The sequence below is a fragment of the Lemur catta genome, chromosome 6 (assembly GCF_020740605.2).
Source record: "Lemur catta isolate mLemCat1 chromosome 6, mLemCat1.pri, whole genome shotgun sequence".
Classification (NCBI taxonomy): domain Eukaryota; kingdom Metazoa; phylum Chordata; class Mammalia; order Primates; family Lemuridae; genus Lemur; species Lemur catta.
Genome location: NC_059133.1, coordinates 86,065,649 through 86,082,079, shown reverse-complemented (window position 1 = coordinate 86,082,079; position 16,431 = coordinate 86,065,649). Strand labels below are relative to the sequence as shown.

The window sequence follows — 16,431 nt, the reverse complement described above, 5'->3', positions numbered from 1 at the left end:
ATTTCCATGTTTCTTCCCATCTGAGACCAACTCGTTTGATCTTAAATGCTGATAAAGATGTCAGAAGAAAATTCACACTTTGGTTAAATCTCTGGGGCTCAAAGCTATTCCATTCTGTGAAGAATTTGTCCTTTGCTTTGTAACTTGATCTTCTTTGATTTGTTCCTATTTAGAATGACTAAATAAAAAAGTAAGGGAGAGTCCTTGTATTCATCAGAACTCCTTTAATTGCTTAAGATAGAAAATCCAATTCAAATTATGTAAGCAAAGCCATAATTTATCGATTTATGTAATGGAAAAGCTTGGAGTATTCAGCTCAGGCACAGTTGGATCTAGAAGCTCATACACTCTCACTGGGACTCAGTTCCTTTTCATTTCTCAGCTGTTTCTTCATTGCATTAGCACTTTTCTCAGGGAGGTGAGATCGCCCCTCCTGGTGGCAGGATAGCTGCCAGCAGCTCTAAGCTCATACCCTGTTTTCATTAATATCCACTCAAAAGAGAGGCTCTCATTTTACTTCCAATCCCAGTTTTAAAAAAGTATCCTGATCATATCTCACGGGCTCTGACTGGTTGTTTTCTATTCCAGCACAAATCTCCGTGTCCATGGAGAAGAAATATATTGATTGGCTAAGGCCTGAGTTACAGGCCAAGTCATAGGCAGTGGGCTGAGCCAGCTCTGCGTTCACTGATAGCTGGGCAGAGTGATTTCTGCAAAGGTGTTCAGGGTGCCTTGATTGGAATATGGCTAAGGGGCATAGGGAAGGCCAAACAGAATTAACAAAGAGGAGACCATGCACTGGTTTCAGCAGAAGTATGATGGGATCATCCTTCCTGGCAAATAAATTCTCATTTCTTGTCAAAAGGCCAATAAAAAGTTTTCATTTGAATATTAGAAAAAAGAGCCACAAGAGTCCTTTAAACTCCACTTATGAAAGAGACAATGATACTGGTCAAAAGGGAGAGAGCAGCAATGGCCATGGCAGCAGGCGTGCACTTCTTGTTGGAAGCTGTAAAACACAAAACAAAATGAAACGAAAGTTAGAAACGTTTTAGGTAGCAGAGATTTTTAAAAACTACTTCATTTCTCCTTTGATTAACTTATTTAACTTAGAAAATTCCTAATAAAAACACTGCAAGTTAGCTACTTTTTAAAAAATATTGTCTTAGATCTTTCTAACAGAGCTCAACTTGCTCATTTTGCAGCGATGAAACAGGCACCAGGAGGTTAAGAGATTTACCGCAGGTGACCCACCCGGTTGGTGGCAGACATCTCCTGATTCTCCACCTTCAGCATCACCATCACCATGACCCCATCTTAACTATCATCATCTTCATCACCTTGATGAAAGCTAACATCATGAAGTACTTACTCTGTGCTAGGATCTGTTTTATGTCCTTGCTATATATTACCTTATTTAATCCTCATAACAAATCTATGAAGTATTTATTCTCATTATACTTGTTTTTTGGTTGATTAAACTGTGACACAGAGATGTGAAGAAACTGGTCAAATGTCACACATCTAGTAAGTGGTGTAGGCAGCTTTCAAACTCAGGCAGTTCGACTCAACCCTTTGGTTGAGTCTGTCCATATTGGCATGTCTGTTCATAGAATTTTTTTTATTAAAAGGTAGGCAAAAAGTATTCACATAGTCCTGCTTGGGGTGTGTGTGTATGGGCACGCACGTGTGTATGTGTGTGTGTGTGTGTGTGTGTGTGTACTGCCTGCATATACAGATTTTTCTCAGGAAGTTTGGAAAATGTTAGCAGCCGGTGAGGTGTGGCTGACGGAACCAAAACTGGAAAACAAATATTCTTGTCAGATATAACTGTTAATAGGGAATACAATGACATGGGGGATAAGGTGAGATGGGAGATGGAAACCTTCTAAAAATTGCCTACATAAAGATTGGAATCTCTTTTTCAACCAGTCTGCACTGGCTGTTGGTTTAGGGTAGGAAGAGAATTAACTAAACCTCGATATTTACCCATATTTGATAGAATGAACAGCTGAGAGAGAAATATATCTCCATGATTTTCACATATAAAATCCTTTGAGTTTCCTGGAATTTCTATGTGGAATTTTACATATATATATATTTATATATATATGTGTGTGTGTATGTGTATGTATAGATCTATATCTACATATATATCAACAGAAATTTTCAAAACTCCAATTTTTACCAATAAGAGTAGGCAAAGAAAATTAATAGAACATACATATTTCTAAACTTTTGTCAAAGTTTGTGCTAAGATTATATTATCTGAATCCCCACAAGAACCTAGGTCATTTTAGTCTAGGTCTTTAGAAGGTCAATCATTAGAATGGTTCTCAAACATTTTTCGTTTTGGTTTTTCCTTCATTGAGGCTAGAGATCATAAGGACCTCCAGCCCCATCCTTTTCCCAATATAATGAGCTAAGATTCCACTAAAGAGTGTTATCAGAAAATATTGATTGACAGTGCGGCAATATAACAGAAGGATGGTTTTCAGAGGTGATTAGCTTTGATGTTGAAGCTCTAATCCTGGCTGTCTGACCTTGACAATGTTAATTCCTTTCATTGAGCCTCAGTTTTCTCATCTGTAAAATGAGAGCATCTCAAGATTTTCAAAAATACTATTATCACTACCACTATTACAGTTACTATTACTACCACCACCACGACCTCTAACTGTTACACAGAGTTTACTATGTATCACATACAGTAATATACACACTAACCAATGTAATCCTCATAACAACATTATGAGATTGATGCTCTTATCTCTATTTTGCAGATGAAGACAAATGAGGCAAGGAGAGCTTAAGGTTCTCTGTTAGGTCACACAGGAAGTGGCAGAGCTAGTATATAACTTAGAGAGTCTAACTCAAGAAACCATATATGTTGAACTTCCTAGAATGTAATGTCAATCGTCAGTCCTCATTGTACTTGACCTATCAACCATGATTTTATCATAGTGAATCACTGCTTCCTCCTCGATATGTACTCTTTGCTCCTGGGTCACTAACTCTCTTGGTTTTCTCCTCTCTCACTGGCCCTTCCTTCTCAGTCTTCTTTGCTCCTAACCTTTTAAAATTGGATTGTCCTGAGGTTTGGTCCTAGGACATCATTTCTCTGTTATTTACACACTCCTGCTCAGGGTTTACCCAGTCTTATGGCTTTAAATATCACCCACATCCCACTGACTACAAATTTTTATCTCTAGCCTGGGTCACTCCTCTGAATTCCAGACTCATACATCCAACTGTCCACTCAGCATCTCTCCTTGGGTGACTATGTCACATCTCAGATTAACACCAAACTCCTGCTGTTTGTGCCCAAATCTACTCCATCCACAGGCTTCTTCATCTCAGTCAATGCCAACTCCATCCTTTCAGGTACTCAAGCCAAAACTTGGAGTCGTCTTTCACTCCTCTTTCCCCCTCACTCGTCACATTTAGTACGTCAGGAAACCTCTTTAGCTCTCGTCTTCACAATGTGTCCTGAATCCGGTCACGTCTTACTGCCTCCACTGCTACCACCTTCATCTCTCATCTGAGGGACTGAAATAGCCTTCTAGCTGGTTTCTCTGCTTTAGCCTTACCTCATTACAGTTTATTCTCAACTGATCTATTCAGCCAATTCTAATAAAACATAAGTAAACTATGTTCTATGTTCTCTGCCCAAAACCTCTCAGTGGTTTTCCACCTAAGAGGAAAAGCCAAAGTCCTCACAACTGCCTTCAAGGCCACAATGTAGATTTGAGCCAATCTACGTTATCCTCTGTCTTCACTTTCTATTACTTTCCCTTTCGTTCATTCCCACATGCTGGTCTTCTTGCTGTTGCTCCTGTCTCAGGGCCTTTGCACTTGCTGTGCCCTCTTCTCGGAATGCTCTCTCCTCAGATAGCCATAGTATTAGCTCTTTCACTCATCTCTGTTCAGCCTTTGCTCAAATGTCATCCTCTCAGTGAAGTTTTCCCTGATCACCCAATTTAATCTTGCAACTCCCTCCTATGGTATTCTCCATCCCCTTGCTCTGCTTTCCTTTTCTCCTTAGTACCTACTACCTACCAACAAACTACATAATTTATGCATTTATTTTGTTCATTTCTGCCTCTTATCACTGGAATGTAAATTCCATGTTTCCTACACCTAAGATAGTACCTAGCATGCAGTAAGTGCTCAATAAATAATTCTTTATTGAATGACTGAATTATGGTTGCTATAATAATGATCCTTAAATAAGAGACAAACACACAGAGATCACTATGTTGTAATCATACTTGTCCTTCAAAAACCAGCACTTAAGCCTTCTTCACAATAATTAGGATGTTAAAAAATAGCTTATTTTTTATTTTATTCTCTCAGGTTAGAGTAATGTTTCCTTCCTAACTCTCTTGATACTTTTTCTCTACTCATGGCCATTCTCATTTTACCTTCCATTATTATTATTTTTACCTGACAATATATTTAGGAGAATAAAAGGAAAACATCTGTGAATTAAATGAATTATAATCTAAAAAAAATCTTTTATTCGAGGATACCTCATATTATTTTTACTTTTGTTTTTTCTTTAGTTTTCCACTGGACTATCTCTTCAAAAGTTTTTATTCCCTCTTTACCTATTACAGTATTTTTCAACCTGGAAGTTGTGATCCATTAATGGGCTATGACATCAGGTTAGTAGATCAAAACTATCACTGGTTTAAAATGTAATAAAAAGGTTAGAAGAGAAAACACTAGTGTTTTCTCTATGATAACTATTGTCATATATATGAATCTGTGTGTGTATTTGTGTATTTATGTGTGCGTGAACTGAGTTATAATGTAAACAGTCACAAGTCAAGAAGCTTGAAACTTATGGTAGTTTCTCAGTAAGATTTGCTAAAGGACAAATGAATCCCCTGAAACCACTCTGTACAGATAATTGTCCTGGAATTCTTGTCAGAAAACATAGAAAGGGTCCTACTTTTGCCATTTGTATACTGTGTGAATAATTTTACACAAATCACTTAACTTCTCTGAACCTCAGTATTAACATCAGTACAATGGGGTCAATTTACCGGGTGGTGGTAAGAATTAAACAGACGATGGGCGTGGAAGCACTTTGTAAACTAAATTGCTACACAAACATCATTTTATTGGTGTATTATTGTAACCTAATTTTGGTCATCTCTGCCTTAGGCTATAAAGTCTGGAAGAAATATATACTTATTCTAACTTTTATTTCATAAAGTCTGAATCCGAATTTTATCAGACTGCTTAGAAGTAAATATTAAATCTCTTGAAAAAAGCAGAAAAAGGTAAAACTGACATGCAGTATATCAGCTAATTTAGTATTTATGGTCAATGTTGTCTATAGCCTGTTTCTGTCAAAATGCAGAGAGTAATCTCTGTGTTAATATTTGAGAATATTACTTGGCAAAAAGTTAGGACTTGAAAAATAGAAAGCATTATTCCCTGTGTCTCTTCTTTGGTTTCTATTCTTACTGTCACTCTCACTGAAGCACACATTTGTGGCTTTAAATCATTATCTTGCTTCCACGTACAAAGTACTGTCCCAGAGTTTCTCAGCAGTGTTGGAAGAGGGTGGATGGACGGCAAGTGCTATCACAACATTCCCACAAGGCAATTATCACTCCTGTTTTATACACGAAGAAACAGGGTCACAGGTTAAGTCATTTGCACAAGGTCACCTAGCTACTAACATATGGTCACATCTTTCTGGTTCCAAAGTCTATTCACTTTCCACCATGGTCTCCCAGATTCATTCAATTACTCATTCATTGTGATTCCACAAATAGGGCAAACCAATTTTAGATAATTGAAGCCCAGAGTAAAAGAAAATAGGAAAGATATAGGAAGTTAATAAAATAAATAATAACAATGGTAATAATAATAGTCTCTAAAAAGTTTTGAGTGGCTACATGAGTCAGATACTGTTCTAAGAGCTTTTACACGTATTAATTCATTTTCTCCTCACCAGAATCTTATAAGGTAGGTTTTAAAAAATTTCCTCTTTTACATGTAAAGAAACTGAAGCACAGAAAGACTAAGCCATTGCCCATGTTATCACTGCTAGTAACTGGCAAAGTTTACACATCAAATGGGCTTACTACAAACAATTGGCTATATTTTCCTAGAAACATGTCAAGAATTTTGATTATGTAAAACATTCTAACAAATAAATCCCTCTTCTTTGTGAATTTAATGATATAGAACAGAGCATGTATTTGTGTGTCTGCAGATTCTGGCCTAGATTATTTTGCTGAAAGAAGCAGAATTGAAGGGCAAATAACTAATTAACATTCTGTTAACATAATTTGAGTCTTTCAATGGGCATGAAAACATCTGTTTCTATGGTAACCAGTACAGGACATGTGAGAGATGATACAAGAATTAGAGGCGGAAGATGTTAGTTTAGAGTAAATTAATTTTTCTTTTGCAAATTTTACTCCCTTAAATTTATTATTCTACCAATTTGACCTTTTATCTCTCTGAAGGCAACAGATTACCTGGAAACTCTTTGAACGGGGGTTACAAGTCAACAGGATCAATTTTAGCATAAATTGAAGGACTGGGGAAGCTATGCTTTTTAATATAACCTCTCTTCATTGGGGGACTTACAGTATCCCGGCTGGGTCATTTTAAAGGTCTTATGTTGCCTTTGAAATATGATATCTACCAGATAAAGAGGGAACAGAAGAGGCAACATAATTCACCTGGTTTATAGCGACTTTTAAGGACATAGAATAGCTTGTGGTTTCTGCTCATGATCAAAACAAAACAAAACAAAACTGAAAGAATGAGAAACAGTCTACTGAGAAGACCGTAGTTTCATGGGAAATGTGGTATCAGTGCTCCAGGGCACTACCCGTGAATCCCCTGGGCTGGGGAAGAAAGGCAACCCTGCTGTTTGACCTCGTTCCTCTCCCTCCTTCGCTCTCCCAGGTAGTTTCATAGCTGTGGTGGCTGACAAGACGCTCCAGTTCCAGCTCTTGGCTGATCATATGACCTCTGACCTGTTTCTTCCCTTTTTACTTCAACTTGTAAGGAAAATATCACCCTCTATGACCAGTGGTATTTTTGTTCTGCCATTTACAAACTCTTTTCCCAAAGCTACACAAGCTTCTAATTTATGAATGTCTAGGAAAAATTTAGTTACTGTAACTCACTTTGCTAGTGATCACATTCCAGATCATTTACATTGTAACTGCAGCTACTTACTTTTGAGTAGGAATTGAACCTTCTAGAATGTTTTCCTTCTCTAGGTCTTCAAATAATGGAACTGTTTTTAGTCAGTTGAGTTATATGTTCATCTGATTGAAGGCCCAGGGTCACTCAGAGGTGTGAAAGAGGATGCTTGATCCATTCACCATTTTTCATTCACTCATTCAATAAAAATAGGTTGAGTACCTCTCTGTGCCAGGGGATTAAAGTTAATAATATCTGGCACAAGTTTACCACTTATTAAATACCTGGGAATGTATAAATAATTAGTATTTTATTTTACCTTCACAAAGGTCCTACAGAGTTTTATTATGATCCCCGTTATGTAGATAAAGAAACTTAAAAGAGTTTAAACACCTTGACTGAGAACACATAGCTTATTAAGTAGTACAGGTTGGACACAAATTCAGACAGGGTGGATCTAGGGTCAAACAGCCTGAATTCCATACTTAGCTCTTAAATTCTATGTAGTAAATTTCCTGTCCACAAAGAACTTACAGAGCAATACAAGATTATTGATTCCCTTAAGTGTGATTTGTGATTTCAAATATCTAATCAAGACCAACCAAACTTCTAGAATCTGATAATACACATGGCTAACCTAGCTAAGCCTTAACTCAAAACTGAGTTAAAGTTATGTTTGGGTGGTTTCACCCAGGAAAGAAAAGATCATTAATTTGTGTGTGTGTGTGTGTGTGTGTGTGTGTGTGTGTGTGTGTGTGTGTTGGGCGGGGTGTTCTGAAATATTTTTTTGAGGTTTATAGTGTCAGAGCATAATCATAGTTTCTATTATATACTCCTTTCCCTCCATTTCCCACTCACTTCTTGATGTAAATGTCCTATGATTTTTTTTTTATTGAATATATTTTACTGTGTTCGTTATCCTGGTAGAAGAATTATATGTCCCAAATTCCTAAGGAGAATGAAATAGTAATAATGTCCTAGTTAGGTATTGTTCCAAACTATTCTGGAAACTGGCCATGAATATTCTCATTTATTATCAAAATCTCACTGTTTTCTCCACATTCTACTATAGTATTTTATCCTCTGCAAACACTAGACTCTTGGGTCTAGGGGGCAGATACTCATTTCTCTTGTATTGCCACCATGATGCCAAGGAGAGGTGGGAGGAGATAATAGTATTTATAGTCACCTTTTCCTGGTCTGTATTTACAGATAGAACAGAGTGAGCAGGCTCTAGACCTTAGTGTGGATGCCAGTTTGAAGACCGCTGCAACACTACATCCCTGAAATGTTGGGAAATGCTGAGAGCCTGAATTGTAAACAGTGGCAATAATGATGGAGTGGAGACAGATTTGGGGATATTTCAAAGGTAGATCCTGCAGCTGAGTTCCAGCTAGCTGTGAGTGTGAAAGAATTCATACGTGGGTAAGGACAGTCTTCTCCCTGCTAAATCAAACAGGGCGCAGTATTTGCTATGGAACTACCCCTCTGTGAAATGACCAGGTGGCAACATAAAGGCGTAAAATGGAATCAGTGGTGTTTTGTTTAAAAAAAGAGCGTAACAACAATTTTGTTTGGTATTGTGATAATTCTAATTTCTCCTGCTCACAATATCATCAGAGCTCTTTGTAAAATACTGATTGAATTGATATTCCATTCCTTAAAAACTTCTAATGACTTCTTATTACAAACAGCATGAAGTTCCAAAGTCCTTAGCATGGAATACAAGACCTTTTACAATCAGGCCCTGTCAGAACTCTCCCGCCTGGATAACTTGCCGCGTCCCTTTCTACACCTGTATTCTTCCTTCATCCTACATTTTCTGCTCTCCAGCCACCCAGAATTCCAGAGATTCCTTGAAGACACCAGGCTGTTTGAAATCCTTATGATTTAGCACATGCTGTGTCTTAGTCCATTTTCTGTTACAATAACAGAATATCACAGACTGGGCAATTTCCAAAGAAAATAAATTTATTTCTCACAATTCTGGAGGCTGGAAAGTCCAAAAGCATGGCTCCAGCACCTGGCAAGGGCCTTCATGCTGTACCATAACATGGTGAAAGGCAAGCAAGTGCGAAGACTGAGAGAGGCACCAGAGGCCAGACTTGCTTTATAATAACCCACCCTCATGATAAAAATAACCTCCTCCTGTGATACATCATTAATCTATTCATTCAATCATCTCTTATTAGGAGGGACCCGATCATCTCTAATTAGGCCCCACCTCTCAACACTGTTGCACTGAGGATTAAGTTTCCAACACATGAACTTATGGGGGATACACTGAAACTGTAGCACACTATTCTGCACTTAAAATGACTTTTCCTCTCTTCTTTCACTGAAAACTCCTACTCCCACTTGAAGTCCCATGTGGCCCTATTTGGAAGCTTTCCTTGCTTTCCCCAGAGAGAATGAGCATCTCCCTGCATTGAGCAGCCAGACACACATTGCTTAAACCTCTGGTGTGGCCGGGCACGGTGGCTCATGCCTGTAATCCTAGCACTCTGGGAGGCCGAGGCGGGAGGATCACTCAAGGTCAGGAGTTCGAGACCAGCCTGAGCAAGAGTGAGACCCCGTCTCTACTAAAAATAGAAATAAATTATATGAACAGCTAAAAATATATATATAGAAAAATTAGCCGGGCATGGTGGTGCATGCCTATAGTCCCAGCTACTCAGGAGGCTGAGGCAGAGGGATTGCTTAAGCCCAGGAGTTTGAGGTTGCTGTGAGCTAGGCTGATGCCATGGCACTCTAGCCCAGGCAATGGAGCGAGACTCTATCTCAAAGAAAAAAAAAAAAAAAGAAAAACCTCTGGTGTATCACTTATTACCCTTGACTGTATACATTTGTTCATGTTTTCCTTTCTTGTTAGTCTAAAAATCCTCCCAGGTCAATGATTTTGCTTTGTTCATCCTGTATTGTCAGGACCTCCTATCACAATAGAAGATGGTTAAGAAATTGGAAATTAATGAACAAATCTTGCCTCCTGCTTTACTTTTAGAACTCCTTATCTATATAATAACAGTGAAAAAAGAATGAGTTTGAGGGAGAAGGAAAAGGTGCTATATTTTATGCTCTTTCTTTTCCAGTCAAGATTTACTCTCCCTGTCTAGAATTCCCTACGTAATAATGCCCTTGCAGAAACTCGTCTTCCTAGAGGTAGCGGAGGAGAAAGGAGAGAGGGAAACCCAAAAAATCAAGTGGTCTTGATTTCTCTAATCAGTCAGTTCTATCATTACTGAAGGCCAATTTCCATGTTTTTGGCCTTTTTCTTATAAGCACACTCAGAAAAAAGAACTTTTATAAAAGAGTAGTGGTCTGTGACCCTAAGAGCAGATTTAATTTAGACCAAGAGTACCTTTTAGCAGCTGACAGTTATATGTGCTCAGGTTCCCAGTTGACCGCAATTGCAACCAATTTCCTCTTGGGTGGTAGCTCATATTTACAACTTTAAACAACTCATAGGGAGGGATCAGGACTTCCTTCTGGAGGGAGAAGTCTTGTACAGGTGCACCCAGGCAGGTAAATATGGTAAATAGTGTCTGGTTCCCAAACTTCTGTCCCTCTTCTTTTAGGAGGGAGGTGGAGAAGAATTGGCCAAATCGAATGGTGGCACCTATGTAGGCTTCGAAATGGACATCTTTCATCTCATGGTGGACTTCATAACACAGAGTGTCATTCTCCATGGTGATCTCCTTCCTCAGCAGCTGGATTGCTGTGGTCAGATAGTAGTGTAAATATTTGAAATGGAATGAATGTTCATACTGCTGTGGAGTCTTGGCGTCACTGGCCATGGCTTTAGAAAAGTTAGAGCGAACATTGCCGTTCAATGTATAAACCAAGAGAGCCACAGCATGTGGAGCAGTCAAGTTCGTGGGGAAAGCATGTTGTTGGTTCATCCAGGTTAAGTAAGCTTTCTGCCACACCCCGAAGTAGTTCTTATGGGCTTCTTTTGTGAAATAATCTTCTTGATTTAGTTTCTCCATGACCTGTTTGCTACAACCTTGGTACTGATCATCAAAGGAACCTGGTGCCAAGTCAAAGTTGATTTTAATTGCAACCTATAAGAAAAGAACAATCTTGATTTTAATTTTTCACATCAGGTGGTGAGTGTGGCTGCAGATTTGCTGTGCCCTATAAGGCCACATCTTCTCCTCAAAACCAATATTTGCTGAAATAAGTTTCACTCAAAACCATTACATTGCTCCGATCCTTCCTACATCAGTGACCTGTGTTAGAGATTGAATTTGGTTCGATAAATATTACTGAAAGCCGAAAAACTCATCTTCCCAGTGAGAAAGTAACTCTTTTTGTATCACTAAAATCACAACATTTTTGCATATTGAGTACTTTGAAGAAAAAAATTAATAATCTTATAATTTAATTATACTTTCTGTTTCCTCCACTTTACTCCCGCTTTGTATCTTCTCATAGGTGTTATAAGGATGAATGCCTAAAACCTACATTAAATCTTTGAACTGTTTTTAAGAAAAGGCTTAAGTGATGAGTAGTGTTGGGTTTCCCAAGGGGGCCTCCAACAAATAGCAGCCCTCTGGTTTACCCAGGCTCTAAAAAAATTGAGAAGAAAAAGAGAAAAATGTTATTTTTCTTACTGAATGAGGACATGTTGGAGCACACAGCTTGAGGTCTGACAGAAAGTGGCTTGTTAAGAGTAAATTCCAGAATGAGGCAGGTTTGCCCCCTCAGCTGCAGGCAGTACTGGCCTGGGGTCTATCCAGGTAAGATTCTTGTCGTGGAGGAACAGAGAACCAAAGCTCTTTGCCATCAGGCTAACTCCCAGGAAGAAGATCAGAGCCAAACGCAGCACACTCAGTTATTCTTTCCGACATTCCCAATCAAGGAAATTTGTCCACCTCTGAGGGAGTGGAGTGAGGGCTGGACAGTAGTCAGGAATGTGCCCAGAAAATTCCTGCCTCTTGGAAAAAGACATTCTTTTCTAACGAGTAGCCCACCGAATATTATTTACTGACATCTAGTGCATGCTAAACTGAAGTTAGAGATTTGAATGAAAGTTCACTAAGTATCATCCATCCATCATTTAAAGTCATATTAGAATGATCTAAATTCCAAAACATTCATTTCTTGGCAAAGAAATGATGCTTTTCTGGTAAAAAGTACTCATTAAGGAACATGTTAAAGGATAAGATTCCATCCAGTCAATGTTAAGGATGTTGGAACTGGAAATCAAAAACAAGACCTAAATGTAAGACCTGGAACCATAAGAATTCTAGAAGAAACTACAGCAAAAACTCTTCTAGACATCAGCCTAGGCAAAGAATTTAGGAAGAAGACCCCAAAGATAATCACAGCAGCAACAGAAATAAATAAATTGAACCTGATTAAATTAAAAAGCTTCTGCACAGCCAAGGAAACAATCAGTAGAGTGAATAGACAGCCTACAGAATGGGAGAAGATATTTGCATGCTATACCTCTGAAAAAGGGCTAATAACCAGGATCTACAAAGGACTCAAGCAAATCAGCAAGAAAACATCAAACAACCCCATTAAAAAGTGGACAAAAGACATGGACAGAGTTTTCAAAAGAAGATATACAAATGACTAATAGACATATGAAAAACTGCTCAATATCAGTAATCATCAAGGAAGTGCAAATTAAAAACACAACGAGAAGCCACCTTACCACTATCAGAATGGCCATTATTAAAAAATCAAAAAAACAATAGATGTTGGTGTGCATGTAGTGAAAAAAAGAACACTTATACATTGTTGGTAGGACTGTGAACAAGTGCAACCTCTATGGAAAGCAGTAGGGAGATTCCTCATAGAATTAAAAGTACACCGACCATTTAATCCAGTGATCCCACTACTAGGTATCTACCCAAAGGAAAAGAAGTCATTACATCAAAAAGACACCTGTACTTGAATGTTTATTGCATCACAATTGCAAAGATGTGGAATTAACCCAAGTGCCCATCAATTGATGAGTGGATAAAGAAAATGTGATACACACACACACACACACACACACACACACACACACACACACACCCCATGGAGTACTACTCAGCCATAAAAAGGAATAAAACAATGTCATTTGCAGCAACTTGGATGGAATTGGAGTTCAGTATCTTAGGAATGGAAAAACAAACACCACATGTTCTCACTAATAAGTGGGTGCTAAACAATGGGTACACACAGTCATGAAATGATGTAAAGGACATTGGAAACCAAGAAGGGGGAAGGTTGGGAGGGAGATGAGGGATTAAAAACTTACCTACCACGTACAATGTACACTATTCTGGTGACAGGCCCACTAAAAGCTCTGACTTCAGCATTATATTAATACAATTCATCCATGTAACAAGAACACTTGTACCTCCTAATATTTTGAAATAAAAATTTTACTAAAAATGCCATTTGATATTTTTACTGTTATTTATGATGAGACATCATCTAGTTGTGTATAAACTAGAACAAAATTTTAAGACTAATTAAATAATTCTAACCAATAACTCTTTACAGCAGGTTTTTAAAAAAGTCTACAGACTCTATTTAAGTTAAGATAAACCAAACCAAAAATATCATGTTCTGTCAAATCTCATGATGAACTCCAAAACCTTGTTAATATAGTACTAGATCTCAAAGACGTACTCTGTCACCTCTTAACATTAGGTTATTTTTCACGAACTAGAACTTTAAATTAGAATACTTATAACTTGAGTCAAAATCTGTATGATACAGTTTAAAGCCAAATAAACTTGGTTCATTTGCATTATTTGCCCCATGGAAGCAGTAGTTTACTTAATTTTTATGGAGATCAAGAAAACGACTATGCCACTAGCATCCCTAATGCCAAGTTAAAATGTCCGAATGAAATTAGATACCAAGCACCTGCGGTTTGGGTCATCTACAGGCTGCCCCGGGTGGATGCTGTGGTGGAGGATTGATCATGAGGCAATTTCCTCGGTTGCCCTTACCTCAGAGCTCTCCGAGGGTCTCTGCAGGGCAGAGAGGAGCAGCAGGAGCGGCAGCGGCCCTCCAAGGAGCCAGATTCTCATCACAGGAGCTGCAGTCGTTGGCAGGAGAATCCTCTTGTATCTGTCGATCAGTGGACAGCATTTGCTTGTATTAAGAATACTTCTTTGCTCTTGCAGCTTCATCCTGGAATGAGTTCTCAGGGGTTTTGTTTGAGTGAGTCTTCGCCCATGTGTGTGCTGAAACTTCTGTGGACCCCTAACAACTCCCAACTTTCCTCAGGGAAGAAATCAATTCCAACTTCTTTGCAAAACTGAAACTTCTGTGAAATAGCCAGATATGCACACCAAATAAGGGTTTCTAAAGTGAACCCGTTACTTTCCAATTAAAACAAAATGCCTATCTAGTCGGTATTCGGGGGAGTGCCAAAGTCCTGCTAAGTGTCAGACTCAGCAGTTCAGCCTTCACTTTCCCAGCCTGACAGCAAAAAGAGCATGGTCTGTATAAGGCCAAGTGGCATTATCTTCATCTCCAGGCTTCCATTGGGAGTGACAAGATTGGCACAAGCAGGGCGTCTGGAAACACACCACCACAAGGTGGGTCCTCTGCAGGCTCATCTGGTGTTGCTGATATGCCCCGCCCAGGTCAGGGAGCAGCAGCGTTTTAGGGTTATTGTCAAAGGGAAGACACTTTTTGCTGCTTTCCCACGGAACGTTTGCAACTCTCCAATCCAGAGATGTGTCTCTGGGTTCAGAGCTCTTCCCTATTTTCTCTTCTGAGGACTTCAGGTCCTCTGTCCACCCTATTCCAGTCTACAGTGAATCCTAATGGTATCTGTCAGGACACTGCCTATGGAGAGCTGCCAATAAATCAAAAGTGGGGCCAGTGTGCACAGTGCATCCAGCACAGGAGTTCTATTAAACACTCTTTTAGGTACTTCTCTTTCTGGTCTGAACATCCTTCCTCTAGTCTCAACCCTTGGTATCATTGTTTTTCTTGCAAATATTTCCCATTTATACTTCCGGATTCATTATTTAACTGTTAAGAGAAACTAAATCCTGTTCTTGAAAATTCTGTTATTTTTTTTGGCACTCTAACTATTTTTTTAATCCAAATTTTCTGATGATCACAGTTGTTCTATCACATTAACAAAAGTTCAGGATATCTAGAAAGTGTAAAGGAGTAAACAAAATTACTCATAAGTCATCACTTGAAGAAAGGCATTATTTAAATAATTTAAATATAGGTTTTGGTTTTATGCACACAGACACACACATATATACTCATATTTCAGAACTGAAATAATATAGTATGTAGTTTTGCATGCTGTGTTTTGGTAACATTTTAATGTAAGCATGTCCCCATATAATTTAATACCTATGAAACATAAGTTTTTATTATTGCACAATATTCTATTATATAGATGTTACTATGCAATGAAATAACATGGGTGGATCCCTGGACTGTTTTTTCTAGAAGCAGATTGATTAGTGTGTAGAACATGGACTCTCGAGAAAGATACCTCAGTTTAATTGTTGTCTCTGCCACTTAATATTTGACCTTGGCCAAGCTACTTAACATCTCTGTTCCTCTGTTTCCTCATGTATTGGATGGAGATGATAATTGTCCCCACCTCATTGAAGTGTTGATACGTTCATAACCTTTAGAACAGCTTGTGGCACCTAAATTTGTTCAATAAATGAAAACAGTTATTATTTGTACCAAAATTAATTTAATAAATACCTTATTTAGCTTGTTTTCAACTCTATAAATCTTTGTATGTTTCTCACAATTTTTAAGACACAGTTCTAGAGATGTGACCACTGATCAATGGTCACAGATTTAATGGCAATCACCAGCAACATAAAAAATATCCCTTTAAAATTAACAAAAAAAATTGGCCAGGTGCAGTCCCTCATGCCTATAATCTCAGCACTCTGGGAGGCTGAGGCAGGAGGATTGCTTGAGCCCAGGAGTCCCAGGAGTTTGAAGTTGCAGTGGGATATGATCATACCACTGCACTCTAGCCCAGGCAATAGAGTGAGATGCTGTCAAAAAAAAAAAAAGATTAAAAATATTTTTAAGAGTCCTCATTAGTAACTGTTACTTCAAAATATTTGAGGTGTCATGAAGAAAACTAAAATTAGAACCTGAAAATTTGGATTCTGGGTCTAGTTCTACCCATAATGATTGCTGAGTTAACTTGAAAAAATGAGTAATCTGTGCTTCGTCTCAGTTTCCTTGACCTTATAGAGTTGTCAGAATTAAATAAGGGAACAATAATTTCCTCTT

At 38.3% G+C, this 16,431-nt stretch overlaps 1 protein-coding gene across 1 annotated transcript; it reads right to left on the bottom strand.

Moving 5' to 3' along the window:
- Positions 1 to 285: 285 nt before the first annotated feature.
- On the bottom strand, positions 286 to 14,406 carry ART4 (ADP-ribosyltransferase 4 (inactive) (Dombrock blood group)). The gene is made up of 3 exons (XM_045555261.1): positions 14,142 to 14,406; positions 10,541 to 11,243; positions 286 to 1,009 (listed from the first exon to the last, which is right to left on the bottom strand). Exons 1-3 carry the CDS (start codon positions 14,322 to 14,324, stop codon positions 918 to 920), a joined length of 978 nt encoding a protein of 325 aa, XP_045411217.1. The 5' UTR covers positions 14,325 to 14,406; the 3' UTR covers positions 286 to 917.
- Between the last annotated feature and the right edge of the window lie 2,025 nt (positions 14,407 to 16,431).

Coding starts and splice junctions, on each gene's coding strand:
- ART4 (XM_045555261.1), bottom strand. CDS start 14,324: ATGAAGCTGCAAGAGCAAAGAAGTATTCTTAATACAAGCAAATGCTGT. Junction 11,244..14,141: donor GACCCTCGGAGAGCTCTGAG/GTAAGGGCAACC, acceptor CTTTTCTTATAG/GTTGCAATTAAAATCAACTT. Junction 1,010..10,540: donor TAACTGTCAGCTGCTAAAAG/GTACTCTTGGTC, acceptor TGTGTTTTACAG/CTTCCAACAAGAAGTGCACG.